This window comes from Xenia sp. Carnegie-2017, unplaced genomic scaffold (assembly GCF_021976095.1).
Source record: "Xenia sp. Carnegie-2017 unplaced genomic scaffold, XeniaSp_v1 HiC_scaffold_1, whole genome shotgun sequence".
Taxonomy (NCBI): Eukaryota; Metazoa; Cnidaria; class Anthozoa; order Malacalcyonacea; family Xeniidae; genus Xenia; species Xenia sp. Carnegie-2017.
Window position 1 is genome coordinate 3139036 of NW_025813402.1, and position 15846 is coordinate 3154881.

The 15846-nt window shown below is 30.8% G+C and overlaps 1 protein-coding gene across 3 annotated transcripts in view; it reads right to left on the reverse strand.

Moving 5' to 3' along the window:
- Nucleotides 1-15846, reverse strand: part of LOC124436062 (titin-like) — a 96224-nt gene that overhangs the window by 9560 nt on the left and 70818 nt on the right. For all 3 annotated transcript variants that reach the window (XM_046986000.1, XM_046986008.1, XM_046985992.1), the window contains 36 exons: nt 15277-15483; nt 15031-15123; nt 14289-14504; nt 13937-14032; nt 13597-13803; nt 13351-13443; nt 12612-12827; nt 12261-12356; nt 11921-12127; nt 11675-11767; nt 10936-11151; nt 10586-10681; nt 10246-10452; nt 10000-10092; nt 9261-9476; nt 8913-9008; nt 8574-8780; nt 8329-8421; nt 7595-7810; nt 7243-7338; nt 6901-7107; nt 6739-6831; nt 5997-6212; nt 5647-5742; nt 5307-5513; nt 5145-5237; nt 4403-4618; nt 4054-4149; nt 3722-3928; nt 3559-3651; nt 2875-3102; nt 2662-2751; nt 2141-2353; nt 1842-1934; nt 1546-1764; nt 747-839 (listed from right to left, as the gene is read on the reverse strand). In XM_046986000.1, the coding sequence (XP_046841956.1) occupies nt 747-839; nt 1546-1764; nt 1842-1934; nt 2141-2353; nt 2662-2751; nt 2875-3102; nt 3559-3651; nt 3722-3928; nt 4054-4149; nt 4403-4618; nt 5145-5237; nt 5307-5513; nt 5647-5742; nt 5997-6212; nt 6739-6831; nt 6901-7107; nt 7243-7338; nt 7595-7810; nt 8329-8421; nt 8574-8780; nt 8913-9008; nt 9261-9476; nt 10000-10092; nt 10246-10452; nt 10586-10681; nt 10936-11151; nt 11675-11767; nt 11921-12127; nt 12261-12356; nt 12612-12827; nt 13351-13443; nt 13597-13803; nt 13937-14032; nt 14289-14504; nt 15031-15123; nt 15277-15483 (5520 nt within the window). The remainder of the gene's footprint in view (nt 1-746; nt 840-1545; nt 1765-1841; nt 1935-2140; nt 2354-2661; nt 2752-2874; nt 3103-3558; nt 3652-3721; nt 3929-4053; nt 4150-4402; nt 4619-5144; nt 5238-5306; nt 5514-5646; nt 5743-5996; nt 6213-6738; nt 6832-6900; nt 7108-7242; nt 7339-7594; nt 7811-8328; nt 8422-8573; nt 8781-8912; nt 9009-9260; nt 9477-9999; nt 10093-10245; nt 10453-10585; nt 10682-10935; nt 11152-11674; nt 11768-11920; nt 12128-12260; nt 12357-12611; nt 12828-13350; nt 13444-13596; nt 13804-13936; nt 14033-14288; nt 14505-15030; nt 15124-15276; nt 15484-15846) is intronic.

The following is a 15846-nucleotide window of genomic DNA, read 5'->3' on the forward strand; positions in this document are numbered from 1 at the left end:
GAAAAAAACAAATCATTGTGTGCAAAAATCAACAAATCATTGTGTGCAAAAATTTGCGTTTTCCTAAAATTTGTGAGAGCACTGCGAAAATTGCACAGAACATGTGTTTATTTACAAGAACAATAATTTATGAAATTCATTATCCAACAAAATGAACAATAATTCTGCTTAAATATTTACTAAGCAAGTGTCCATTCAGATCAGACTCGTTTCGTCACTAACTACACAGTAAATTGAGTTACAAAATATGTATAGTTTAAATGCAAAGCATAGATGGTACAGTTTGCAGATTGTAAGATAAAATCGAAATAAGACATTTATTAATAAGCGACACCTTTGATACGTATTTCAAAACAAAAATAAATGAATGTGCCTTTGTGCGATATTAACAATTCCGAATATAATGGGAAATACAGAACAGCGTGTGAAAAACTATGACCTACAAAACATCATTGTATAACAAAGCATAAAAAATAACTTGCACTAAAAAGGAAAGCCGTATAGCCCCCAACTACTTACTTTGGTCTTTTTTTGTAAAATAAAAAAACAACAGTTAGAAAAATGTGCAATTGTTGTTTTATGGAGAGTGTGTATCCTCTCTGCTAAGAATAGTTGTCGATGCAACTGGCTTATGCTTATTTAAAGAGGTAGACTAATCAGCCACTCTACTACGCCTTGTTAATGTTATCGTAAACAAAATTCAGCTTAGTAATCAAAATAGGGCAGTGTAGTTTTAAAACACTTACTTGATTCGCCAGTTCGTTGTTCGACACTCGCACCACTGCCTGCTCCAGCATCAGTTATAGCATAAACGGTCACATTATAAAGGGAGTAGTGTTCTAAAGAAAAATTAATATTTCTCATTAACATCAATATCGATTTTTCAAGGTTAACTAATTACTCCAACTTCATTCTAGTTGCTTCATAAAACGATAGTTTTATGTTAGAAATAGTTCATGATCTTTTTCTCCAAGTGTCATGTCGAGTGCATCCAGGCGAGTCGCCAATTCGATAAGTGAGGAGAATTTTTTTCATAAATGCATGTTTTCTCCGCATTATATCTTATGAAACCAATTGTTTCCTAGGGATTAAAACATGCATATATGAATATTGTCCCCCTCACTTATCGAGCTAAAGAACCCTACCCGGCGACAACCGTAATCTGACAGTAATTGAAGTAGATTGTTTGATCGTAGAAGTAAAGAAGAAAAAGATCGGTTCTCTTACGGAGAACGTGTAACGCATAGTACATACGTTATATAAGTTCTATAGAAAACAGGAAATATTCGTAAGGCCCTGTGAAAATTGAAAGACTCTGATTGTGTAAACATTTTGAACAAAGACATAAATGTCATAAATGTGAAATGCTTTTTTTTCTAACGGTTCATTCAATTACAGTGAAGAAAAGTACCAGATGTCAAAATTTTTTTTTCCAATCGTCAAATATTGTAAAAATCTTCCACATGAAAAATGAATGTATGAAATCACGTGTTCTAAGCCAAACAATTATTCGCAAACATGTCATTTAAATGATCAATAACTTACCTAAGCTGTTGATGACATAACTACGAGAAGATGGGTTTAATGGAGTAGAAAGAACGTTCAACACAGATTCTACTGCATTGTTGTTATCATCTTCAATTAACTTCCAGGTAATATTATAACCAGTTATAACTCCATTGGGGTCCAAAGGTGGAAACCACGTGACTTGCAGCATTGTAGACGATGGTGCAATGACATTCACATTATCTGGTACACTGGGAACTAAATTAATAATAAATTTTTGTAACATATTTTTCTTTTACAATGTTTTAACCATATCATTATTTTCTATAACAAACCATGTTCGTTTGTCCGAGCCATCACAACAACACGCGATCCATTGCCAAAACCATTAACAGCATTGATAGTTACTTCATATACAGAATGATGTTCTATGTAGTGAGAAACGTCGATAAAAAAATTACAAAAAAACAGTTCAAAAGAATCTGATACAACGTAAAAAAGAACAATCAATACGATACATTTGTCATTGACCAAAATCGTCATTTCAAAAGATGACCAAACAACGTTAATTACTTGATGATTTTCATTCTATCATGTTTAACAGCCGTTTACAACACACAAAAAGTTGGTTTACCTAGTTTTGATATTTCAAATGAACTTGTGTCATTCTCCAAACTCTCCGACATCGTTTGACCAACAACACTATGGTTGGTATCGTTACGTAATATTCTCCACGTGATAAAATATCCACTCAATCTTCCATTTTTATTCAATGGTGGAAGCCATGACACATTAAGCGCAGTGGATGAAATAGGAACTAAACTGACATTTCTTGGTTTACTGGCCGCTAAATTATTGTAAAAAATAAAATACACGTATTTCAGAAAAATCATTTTCAAACTTTGACAAATTAATGTCATTCTTTTCACATTCTTTTCTTTATCGAAACGATTGAAAATACTTGGATAATATATTTTACTAAACAAGGGTGTTTAAACGGCTTTTGTTTGCCCACAACATGACTAATACACCAAATATGGTAAGGTTGAACTGAGGAAAAATAACGAGACAGTACACATTTCCAAAAATCCTTCAAAAAGCAGCAAACTGTCTGCAATTATGGAAAAAGGTTACAGATGAAGGAAATCATCTTACCACTTTCCAGAGTTCTGTTTTGTATGATTGCAGGTGGACCAAGTCTCACAGTCGCAGCTCGAAGTTCAATTTGATATTTACAGTAAGAACCTAAAAGTACGATGATAATAAATGTTCATTTTTTGCTGAGAAACTTATAGCTATTACACATAAGTAAATAAAATAAACTTTAAAGCAATTAATTTCAACAACGATTTTGAATGTCAAACTCACACAAAGTAAAGTTTCTGCTGGTGTTAAAACTTCTGTCATTTTTTGCCAAGACAACAGTGTAAGAGATCACACAGTTATCATATGTTCGTCCATTTCCATCCACCAACAAACATAAAGTTAAATTATAAAAGGTAACAACGCCATTCAACATTCCAGGTTCTATCCATGATATCAGGAAGGAATCACTTGTTTTATCAACGACTATAAGCATTTGCGGTTCACTAGGAGCTAAAATATTAAAGGTATCGTTATTTGAAGAAATTAACTAAGGCTATTAGTAAAAGTCCTTTGAAGCAGTAAAACAAACTCACCATCTTGTAATGTTAATACTTTGAAGTTATGTATGTATAATGAAATGAAGCCATGTATAACAGATTAGTCAAATAAAAAACGAAGAGTGAACAAAAGTTTAGAAATACAATATTAATAAGTGAAATATTTCTATCTATCGACTAAATAACAATAGATGTTGTCATTTTATGTTTACAAATATGTCATGCTCAACTTAAAATTTGGATGAAAAATGTTCTGTTGATTGAAGTGCAATGATCGTTTGACATAAATGTTAAATACACAAACTTTCATAACATAAAAACATGAGTCAGGTTGTTAAGACACTAAGCTATGTTCCAAATACAGATTTCTAAAAAGAAATCTTGTCAACTTGTTTCAATTAGAGATTACCTGTTTCACCGGTTCGTTCACTGAGATCTACAACTTCTCCATTTCCAACGAAGGTAAATGCATTCAAACTTACATTGTAAATAGAATATGGATCTATAACAAGATAAAGTTTTTATTAAATACTTTAAATAAACTCTTTCTTAAACATTAGGGTAAAACTAACCAAGATTTGAAATGGAAAACGAAGTATTGGTGGTGTTGGTACTATTCCTGTTCATGGGAACTGTTTCATTCTTATCATTTAATACTTTACTCCAAGATATATTATACCCACGAATGATCCCATTAGGATCACTTGGTATCTCCCATGTTAAGTTAAGTACTGTGGACGATGATCTTTGTAATGTTACATTAACTGGAGGGCCAGGAGCTAAAAAAGAAAGACAACACGTTGAGTGCAAAAGAAAACAAATTATGAATATCTCATAATGAATTTTAGTGATTATCTCAACAAAACACACTGTTCATAAACAATGCATTCAAAAATAAACTTACTGTCTTCATCTGTCAAGAATTCATTTACCGTAGAATTCCTTCCTTCGCCAATTACAGTTGATGCACTCACTTTGACTTCGTAAACACTGTATTTTTCTGTATTATAATAAAAAATCTAATCTTTAAAAAACACTTTATATAAAACGAAAAAATGTCATGGAATTGTTGACAGTTATTGCTTACAAAAACTACGGAGATATATCAACGTGAATTGTTGCTAAAGGAATTATCAATATGTATTCCAATTTGCAACAAGAATAAATCACAAAACTTTAAAAACTAACATATAACCTCGTGAGAAATTGTGGATGACAATTGTTATGCATAAATGTTCAATAAAACTACTTACTAAGATTTGTTAGATTCAATGTTCTCACGTCTGGTAAAGTGTTTGTGCTTTCATAATTCATACTATGTACAACTTCGTTGTTGTCATCACGAATACGTTTATAATAAACTGTGTATGACAATAAAATTCCATTGAACTTTTCAGGTTCATCCCACGATACATTAAGTTGAGTGGAGCTAACATTTAAAGCTCTTACGTTTCGTGGTTCACTGGGAACTGTAGAAAAAGAATAATGTCTTGATTAACTGGTTGTTTCATTGACGGTTTTTAATACTTAAAATACTGTTGATTTATATATAAAAACTACTTTCCTTATCACTGCACGTTTTAGAACTGATAGTAATTTTTGCTTTAAAGAATTACTTCCAATGGTTGAATTTAAACAATTTTTACTGTCACGAATGTACAATGAAATGTAGCCATGTATATCAGATTAGTCAAATAAAAAACGAAGAGTGAACAAAAGTTTGGAAATACAATATTAAGGAGTGAAATATTTCTATCTATCGACTAAATAACAATAGATGTTGTCATTTTATGTTTACAAATATGTCATGCTCAACTTAAAATTTGGATGAGAAATGTTCTGTTGATTGAAGTGCAATGATCGGTTGATAAAAATGTTAAATACACAAACTTTCATCACATAATAACATGAGTCAGGTTGTTAAGACACTAAGCTATATCCCAAGTACAGATTTCTAAAAAGAAATCTTGTCAACTTGTTTCAATTAGAAAATACCTGCTTCACCGGTTCGTTCACTGAGATCTACAGCTTCTCCATTTCCAACGAAGGTAAATGCATTCAAACTTACATTGTAAATAGAATATGGATCTATAACATGATAACATTTTTATTAAATACTTTAAATGAACTCTTCTTAAACATTAGGGTAAAACTAACCAAGATTTGAAATGGAAAACGAAGTATTGGTGGTGTTGGTACTATTCCTGTTCATGGGAACTGTTTCGTTTTTATCATTTAATACTTTACTCCAAGATATATTATACCCACGAATGATCCCATTAGGATCACTTGGTATCTCCCATGTTAAGTTAAGTACTGTGGACGATGATCTTTGTAATGTTACATTAACTGGAGGGCCAGGAGCTAAAAAAGAAAGACAACACGTTGAATGCAAAAGAAAACAAATTTATAAATATCTCCATATTCACAAATAAATTTTAATGATTATCTTAACAAAACACACTGTTCATAAACAATGCTTCAAAAATAAACTTACTGTCTTCATCTGTCAAGAATTCCTTTACCGTAGAATTCCTTCCTTCTCCAATTACAGTTGATGCACTCACTTTGACTTCGTAAACACTGTATTTTTCTATATTATAATAAAAAATCTAATCTTCAAAAAACCACTTGATATAAAACGAGAAAATGTCATGGAATTGTTGACAGTTACTGCTCACAAAAACTACGGAGATATATCAACGTGAATTGTGGCTAACCGCATTATCAATATGTATTCCAATTTGCAACAAGAATAAATCACAAAACTTTAAAAACTAACATATAACCTCGTGAGAAATTGTAGATGCCAGTTGTTATGCATAAATGATGAGTAAAACTACTTACTAAGATTTGTTAGATTCAATGTTCTCACGTCTGGTAAAGTGTTTGTGCTTTCATAATTCATACTATGTACAACTTCGTTGTTGTCATCACGAATACGTTTATAATAAACTGTGTATGACAATAAAATTCCATTGAACTTTTCAGGTTCATCCCACGATACATTAAGTTGAGTGGAGCTAACATTTAAAGCTCTTACGTTTCGTGGTTCACTGGGAACTGTATAAAAAGAATAATGTCTTGATTAACTGGTTGTTTCATTGACGGTTTTTAATACTTAAAATACTGTTGATTTATATATAGAAACTACTTTCCTTATCACTGCACGTTTTAGAACTGATAGTAATTTTTGCTTTAAAGAATTACTTCCAATGGTTGAATTTAAACAATTTTTACTGTCACGAATGTACAATGAAATGTAGCCATGTATATCAGATTAGTCAAATAAAAAACGAAGAGTGAACAAAAGTTTGGAAATACAATATTAAGGAGTGAAATATTTCTATCTATCGACTAAATAACAATAGATGTTGTCATTTTATGTTTGCAAATATGTCATGCTTAACTTAAAATTTGAATGAAAAATGTTCTGTTGATTGAAGTGCAATGATCGGTTGATATAAATGTTAAATACACAAACTTTCATCACATAAAAACATGAGTCAGGTTGTTAAGACACTCAGCTATGTCCCAAATACAGATTTCTAAAAAGAAATCTTGTCAACTTGTTTCAATTAGAAAATACCTGCTTCACCGGTTCGTTCACTGAGATCTACAGCTTCTCCATTTCCAACGAAGGTAAATGCATTCAAACTTACATTGTAAATAGAATATGGATCTATAACAAGATAAAGCTTTTATTAAATACTTTAAATAAACTCTTCTTAAACATTAGGGTAAAACTAACCAAGATTTGAAATGGAAAACGAAGTATTGGTGGTGTTGGTACTATTCCTGTTCATGAGAACTGTTTCATTCTTATCATTTAATACTTTACTCCAAGATACATAATACCCAAGAATGATCCCATTAGGATCGCTTGGTATCTCCCATGTTAAGTTAAGTACTGTGGACGATGATCTTTGTAATGTTACATTAACTGGAGCGCCAGGAGCTAAAAAAAGAAAGACAACACGTTGAATGCAAAAAAAAAACAAATTATGAATATCTCCATATTCATAAATAAATTTTAGTGATTATCTTAACAAAACATACTGTTCATAAACAATGCATTCAAAACTAAACTTACTGTCTTCATCTGTCAAGAGTTCCTTTACCGTAGAATTCCTTCCTTCTCCAATTACAGTTGATGCACTCACTTTGACTTCGTAAACACTGTATTTTTCTATATTATAATAAAAAAATCTAATCTTTAAAAAAACTACTTTATATAAAACGAGAAAATGTCATGGAATTGTTGATAGTTATTGCTTCCAAAAACTACGGAGATATATCAACGTGAATTGTGGCTAACCGCAATATCAATATGTATTCCAATTTGCAACAATAATAAATCGCAAAACTTTGAAAACTAACATATAACCTCGTGAGAAATTGTGGATGCCAATTGTTATGCATAAATGTTCAATAAAAGTACTTACCAAGATATGTTAAACTCAATGTTCTCACGTATGGTAAAGTGTTTCTGCTTTCATAACTTGTACCAGGTACAACATTGTTCTTGTCATCACGAATAAAATTATAATAAACTGTGTATGACAATAAAATTCCATTGAAATTTTCAGGTTCATCCCACGATACAATAAGCTCAATGGAGCTACGATTTGAAGCTCTAAGGTTACGTGGTTTACTGGGAACTGTACAAAAAGAATATTGTCATGATTAACTGGTTGTTTTATTGACGGTTTTTAATGCTTAAAATAGTGTTGATTTATATATAGAAAGTACTTTCCTTATCACTGCACGTTTTAAAACTGATAGTAATTTTTGCTTTAAAGAATTATTTCCAATGGTTGAATTTAAACAATTTTACTGTCACGAATGTACAATGAAATGTAGCCATGTATATCAGATTAGTCAAATAAAAAACGAAGAATGAACAAAAGTTTGGAAATACAATAAGGAGTGAAATATTTCTATCTATCGATCAAATTACAATAGATGTTGTCATTTTATGTTTACAAATATGTCATGCTCAACTTAAAATTTGGATGAAAAATGTTCTGTTGATTGAAGTGCAATGATCGGTTGATAAAATTTTAAATACACAAACATTCATCACATAAAAACATGAGTCAGGTTTTTAAACACTAAGCTATGTCCAAATACAGATTTCTAAAAGAAATCTTGTCAACTTCTTCTAATTAGAGATTACCTGTTTCACCGGTTCGTTCACTGAGATCTACAACTTCTCCATTCCCAACGGAGGTAAATGCATTCAAACTTACATTGTAAATAGAATATGGATCTATAACATGATAAAGTTTTCTTAAATACTTTAAATGAACTCCTTCATAAACATTAGCAGAAAGAATAGATTTATGCAGTTCTATCTAAAATTTCGCTGACATGTGTGTTAAGTAATACAAAAAATAACTTTCTCATTAAGGTAAAACTAACCAAGATTTGAAATGGAAAACGAAGTATTGGTGGTGTTGGTACTATTCCTGTTCATGGGAACTGTTTCATTCTTATCATTTAATACTTTACTCCAAGATATATTATACCCACGAATGATCCCATTAGGATCGCTTGGTATCTCCCATGTTAAGTTCAGTACTGTGGACGATGATCTTTGTAATGTTACATTAACTGGAGCGCCAGGAGCTAAAAAAGAAAGACAACACGTTGAATGCAAAAAAAAACAAATTATGAATATCTCCATATTCACAAATAAATTTTAGTGATTATCTTAACAAAACATACTGTTCATAAACAATGCTTCGAAAATAAACTTACTGTCTTCATTTGTTAAGAATTCCTTTACCGTAGAATTCCTTCCTTCTCCAATTACAGTTGATGCACTCACTTTGACTTCGTAAACACTGTATTTTTCTATATTATAAAAAAAATCTAATCTTTAAAAAAACTACTTTATATAAAACGAGAAAATGTCATGGAATTGTTGATAGTTATTGCTTACAAAAACTACAGAGATATCAACATGAATTGTGGCTAATCGCAATATCAATATGTATTCCAATTTGCAACAATAATAAATCGCAAAACTTTGAAAACTAACATATAACCTCGTGAGAAATTGCGGATGCCAGTTGTTATGCATAAATGATGAGTAAAATTACTTACCAAGATTTGTTAGATTCAATGTTCTCACGTCTGGTAAAGTGTTTCTGCTTTCATAATTCATACTATCTACAATTTCGTTGTTGTCATCACGAATACGTTTATAATAAACTGTGTATGACCGTAAAATTCCGTTGAAATTTTCAGGTTCATCCCACGATACAATAAGCTCAATGGAGCTACGATTTGAAGCTCTAAGGTTACGTGGTTCACTGGGAACTGTACAAAAAGAATAATGTCGTGATTAACTGGTTGTTTCATTGACGGTTTTCAATACTTAAAATAGTAATGATTTATATATAGAAAGTACTTTCCTTATCAATGCACGTTTTAAAACTGATAGTAATTTTTGCTTTAAAGAATTATTTCCAATGGTTGAATTTAAACAATTTTTACTGTCACGAATGTACAATGAAATGTAGTCATGTATATCAGATTAGTCAAATAAAAAACGAAGAATGAACAAAAGTTTGGAAATACAATAAGGAGTGAAATATTTCTATCTATCGATCAAATTACAATAGATGTTGTCATTTTATGTTTACAAATATGTCATGCTCAACTTAAAATTTGGATGAAAAATGTTCTGTTGATTGAAGTGCAATGATCGGTTGATAAAAATTTTAAATACACAAACATTCATCACATAAAAACATGAGTCACGTTTTTTAAACACTAAGCTATGTCCGAAATACAGATTTCTAAAAAGAAATCTTGTCAACTTCTTCTAATTAGAGATTACCTGTTTCACCGGTTCGTTCACTGAGATCTACAACTTCTCCATTCCCAACGGAGGTAAATGCATTCAAACTTACATTGTAAATAGAATATGGATCTATAACATGATAAAGTTTTTCTTAAATACTTTAAATGAACTCCTTCATAAACATTAGCAGAAAGAATAGATTTATGCAGTTCTATCTAAAATTTCGCTGACATGTGTGTTAAGTAATACAAAAAATAACTTTCTCATTAAGGTAAAACTAACCAAGATTTGAAATGGAAAACGAAGTATTGGTGGTGTTGGTACTATTCCTGTTCATGGGAACTGTTTCATTCTTATCATTTAATACTTTACTCCAAGATACATAATACCCACGAATGATCCCGTTAGGATCCCTTGGTATCTCCCATGTTAAGTTCAGTACTGTGGACGATGATCTTTGTAATGTTACATTAACTGGAGCGCCAGGAGCTAATGAAGAAAGACAACACGTTGAATGCAAAGGAAAACAAATTTATGAATATCTCCATATTCATAAATAAATTTTAGTGATTATCTTAACAAAACATACTGTTCATAAACAATGCTTCGAAAATAAACTTACTGTCTTCATTTGTTAAGAATTCCTTTACCGTAGAATTCCTTCCTTCTCCAATTACAGTTGATGCACTCACTTTGACTTCGTAAACACTGTATTTTTCTATATTATAATAAAAAAATCTAATCTTTAAAAAAACTACTTTATATAAAACGAGAAAATGTCATGGAATTGTTGATAGTTATTGCTTACAAAAACTACAGAGATATCAACATGAATTGTGGCTAATCGCAATATCAATATGTATTCCAATTTGCAACAATAATAAATCGCAAAACTTTGAAAACTAACATATAACCTCGTGAGAAATTGCGGATGCCAGTTGTTATGCATAAATGATGAGTAAAATTACTTACCAAGATTTGTTAGATTCAATGTTCTCACGTCTGGTAAAGTGTTTCTGCTTTCATAATTCATACTATCTACAATTTCGTTGTTGTCATCACGAATACGTTTATAATAAACTGTGTATGACCGTAAAATTCCGTTGAAATTTTCAGGTTCATCCCACGATACAATAAGCTCAATGGAGCTACGATTTGAAGCTCTAAGGTTACGTGGTTCACTGGGAACTGTACAAAAAGAATAATGTCGTGATTAACTGGTTGTTTCATTGACGGTTTTCAATACTTAAAATAGTAATGATTTATATATAGAAAGTACTTTCCTTATCAATGCACGTTTTAAAACTGATAGTAATTTTTGCTTAAAAGAATTATTTCCAATGGTTGAATTTAAACAATTTTTACTGTCACGAATGTACAATGAAATGTAGTCATGTATATCAGATTAGTCAAATAAAAAACGAAGAATGAACAAAAGTTTGGAAATACAATAAGGAGTGAAATATTTCTATCTATCGATCAAATTACAATAGATGTTGTCATTTTATGTTTACAAATATGTCATGCTCAACTTAAAATTTGGATGAAAAATGTTCTGTTGATTGAAGTGCAATGATCGGTTGATAAAAATTTTAAATACACAAACATTCATCACATAAAAACATGAGTCGCGTTTTTTAAACACTAAGCTATGTCCGAAATACAGATTTCTAAAAAGAAATCTTGTCAACTTCTTCTAATTAGAGATTACCTGTTTCACCGGTTCGTTCACTGAGATCTACAACTTCTCCATTCCCAACGAGGGTAAATGCATTCAAACTTACATTGTAAATAGAATATGGATCTATAACATGATAAAGTTTTTCTTAAATACTTTAAATGAACTCCTTCATAAACATTAGCAGAAAGAATAGTTTTATGCAGTTCTATCTAAAATTTCGCTGACATGTGTGTTAAGTAATACAAAAAATAACGTTCTCATTAAGGTAAAACTAACCAAGATTTGAAATGGAAAACGAAGTATTGGTGGTGTTGGTACTATTCCTGTTCATGGGAACTGTTTCATTCTTATCATTTAATACTTTACTCCAAGATACATAATACCCACGAATGATCCCGTTAGGATCCCTTGGTATCTCCCATGTTAAGTTCAGTACTGTGGACGATGATCTTTGTAATGTTACATTAACTAGAGGGCCAGGAGCTAATGAAGAAAGACAACACGTTGAATGCAAAGGAAAACAAATTTATGAATATCTCCATATTCATAAATAAATTTTAGTGATTATCTTAACAAAACATACTGTTTATAAACAATGCTTAGAAAATAAACTTACTGTCTTCATCTGTCAAAAATTCTTTTACCGTAGAATTCCTTCCTTCTCCAATTACAGTTGATGCACTGACTTTGACTTCATAAACACTGTATTTTTCTATATTATAATAAAAAAATCTAATCTTCAAAAAACCACTTTATATAAAACGAGAACATGTCATGGAATTGTTGACAGTTATTGCTTACAAAAACCAGGGAGATATATCAACGTGAATTGTGACTAACCGCAATATCAATATGTATTCCAATTTGCAACAGTAATTAATCACAAAACTTTAAAAACCAATATGTAACCTCGTCAGAAATTGTGGATGCCAGTTGTTATGCATAAATGTTCAATAAAACTACTTACCAAGATATGTTAGATTCAATGTTCTCACGTCTGGTAAAGTGTTTCTGCTTTCATAATTCATACTATATACAACTTCATTGTTGTCATCACGAATACGTTTATAATAAACTGTGTATGACCGTAAAATTCCGTTGAAATTTTCAGGTTCATCCCACGATACAATAAGCTCAATGGAGCTACGATTTGAAGCTCTAAGGTTACGTGGTTCACTGGGAACTGTACAAAAAGAATAATGTCGTGATTAACTGGTTGTTTCATTGACGGTTTTCAATACTTAAAATAGTGTTGATTTATATATAGAAAGTACTTTCCTTATCAATGCACGTTTTAAAACTGATAGTAATTTTTGCTTTAAAGAATTATTTCCAATGGTTGAATTTAAACAATTTTTACTGTCACGAATGTACAATGAAATGTAGTCATGTATATCAGATTAGTCAAATAAAAAACGAAGAATGAACAAAAGTTTGGAAATACAATAAGGAGTGAAATATTTCTATCTATCGATCAAATTACAATAGATGTTGTCATTTTATGTTTACAAATATGTCATGCTCAACTTAAAATTTGGATGAAAAATGTTCTGTTGATTGAAGTGCAATGATCGGTTGATAAAAATTTTAAATACACAAACATTCATCACATAAAAACATGAGTCACGTTTTTTAAACACTAAGCTATGTCCGAAATACAGATTTCTAAAAAGAAATCTTGTCAACTTCTTCTAATTAGAGATTACCTGTTTCACCGGTTCGTTCACTGAGATCTACAACTTCTCCATTCCCAACGGAGGTAAATGCATTCAAACTTACATTGTAAATAGAATATGGATCTATAACATGATAAAGTTTTTCTTAAATACTTTAAATGAACTCCTTCATAAACATTAGCAGAAAGAATAGATTTATGCAGTTCTATCTAAAATTTCGCTGACATGTGTGTTAAGTAATACAAAAAATAACTTTCTCATTAAGGTAAAACTAACCAAGATTTGAAATGGAAAACGAAGTATTGGTGGTGTTGGTACTATTCCTGTTCATGGGAACTGTTTCATTCTTATCATTTAATACTTTACTCCAAGATACATAATACCCACGAATGATCCCATTAGGATCCCTTGGTATCTCCCATGTTAAGTTCAGTACTGTGGACGATGATCTTTGTAATGTTACATTAACTGGAGGGCCAGGAGCTAATGAAGAAAGACAACACGTTGAATGCAAAGGAAAACAAATTTATGAATATCTCCATATTCATAAATAAATTTTAGTGATTATCTTAACAAAACATACTGTTCATAAACAATGCTTCGAAAATAAACTTACTGTCTTCATTTGTCAAGAATTCCTTTACTGTAGAATTCCTTCCTTCTCCAATTACAGTTGATGCACTCACTTTGACTTCGTAAACACTATATTTTTCTATATTATAATAAAAAAATCTAATCTTTAAAAAAACTACTTTATATAAAACGAGAAAATGTCATGGAATTGTTGACAGTTATTGCTTACAAAAACTACGGAGATATATCAACGTGAATTGTGGCTAACCGCAATATCAATATGTATTCCAATTTGCAACAATAATAAATCGCAAAACTTTGAAAACTAACATATAACCTCGTGAGAAATTGCGGATGCCAGTTGTTATGCATAAATGATGAGTAAAACTACTTACCAAGATTTGTTAGATTCAATGTTCTCACGTCTGGTAAAGTGTTTCTGCTTTCATAATTCATACTATGTACAACTTCGTCGTTGTCATCACGAATACGTTTATAATAAACTGTGTATGACCGTAAAATTCCGTTGAAATTTTCAGGTTCATCCCACGATACAATAAGCTCAATGGAGCTACGATTTGAAGCTCTAAGGTTACGTGGTTCACTGGGAACTGTACAAAAAGAATAATGTCATGATTAGCTGGTTGTTTCATTGACGGTTTTTAATACTTAAAATAGTAATGATTTATATATAGAAAGTACTTTCCTTATCACTGCACGTTTTAAAACTGATAGTAATTTTTGCCTTAAAGAATTATTTCCAATGGTTGAATTTAAACAATTTTTACTGTCACGAATGTATAATGAAATGTAGCCATGTATATCAGATTAGTGAAATAAAAAACGAAGAGTGAACAAAAGTTTGGAAATACAATATTAAGGAGTGAAATATTTTTATCTATCGACTAAATAACAATAGATGTTGTCATTTTATGTTTACAAATATGTCATGCTCAACTTAAAATTTGGATGAAAAATGTTCTGTTGATTGAAGTGCAATGATCGGTTGATAAAAATTTTAAATACACAAACATTCATCACATAAAAACATGAGTCACGTTTTTTAAACACTAAGCTATGTCCGAAATACAGATTTCTAAAAAGAAATCTTGTCAACTTCTTCTAATTAGAGATTACCTGTTTCACCGGTTCGTTCACTGAGATCTACAACTTCTCCATTCCCAACGGAGGTAAATGCATTCAAACTTACATTGTAAATAGAATATGGATCTATAACATGATAACGTTTTTATTAAATACTTTAAATAAACTCCTTCATAAACATTAGCTGAAAGAATAGTTTTATGCAGCTCTATCTAAAATTTCGCTGACATGTGTGTTAAGTAATACAAAAAATAACTTTCTCATTAAGGTAAAACTAACCAAGATTTGAAATGGAAAACGAAGTATTGGTGGTGTTGGTACTATTCCTGTTCATGGGAACTGTTTCATTCTTATCATTTAATACTTTACTCCAAGATACATTATACCCACGAATGATCCCATTAGGATCCCTTGGTATCTCCCATGTTAAGTTAAGTACTGTGGACGATGATCTTTGTAATGTTACATTAACTGGAGGGCCAGGAGCTAAAAAAGAAAGACAACACGTTGAGTGCAAAAGAAAACAAATTATGAATATCTCCATATTCATAAATAAATCTTAGTGATTATCTTAACAAAACATACTGTTCATAAACAATGCTTCGAAAATAAACTTACTGTCTTCATCGGTTTTTAATACTTAAAATTGTGTTGATTTATGTATAGAAAGTACTTTCCTTATCAATGCACATTTTAAAACTGATAGTAATTTTTGCATTAAAGAATTATTTCCAATGGTTGAATTTAAACAGTTTTTACTGTCACGAATGTATATTGAAAGAGATTCGGAGTAGTTAAAAAAGTTTTTACAACCGACTAAGCGCAAATTTGTTAACTGCCTAATCAAAC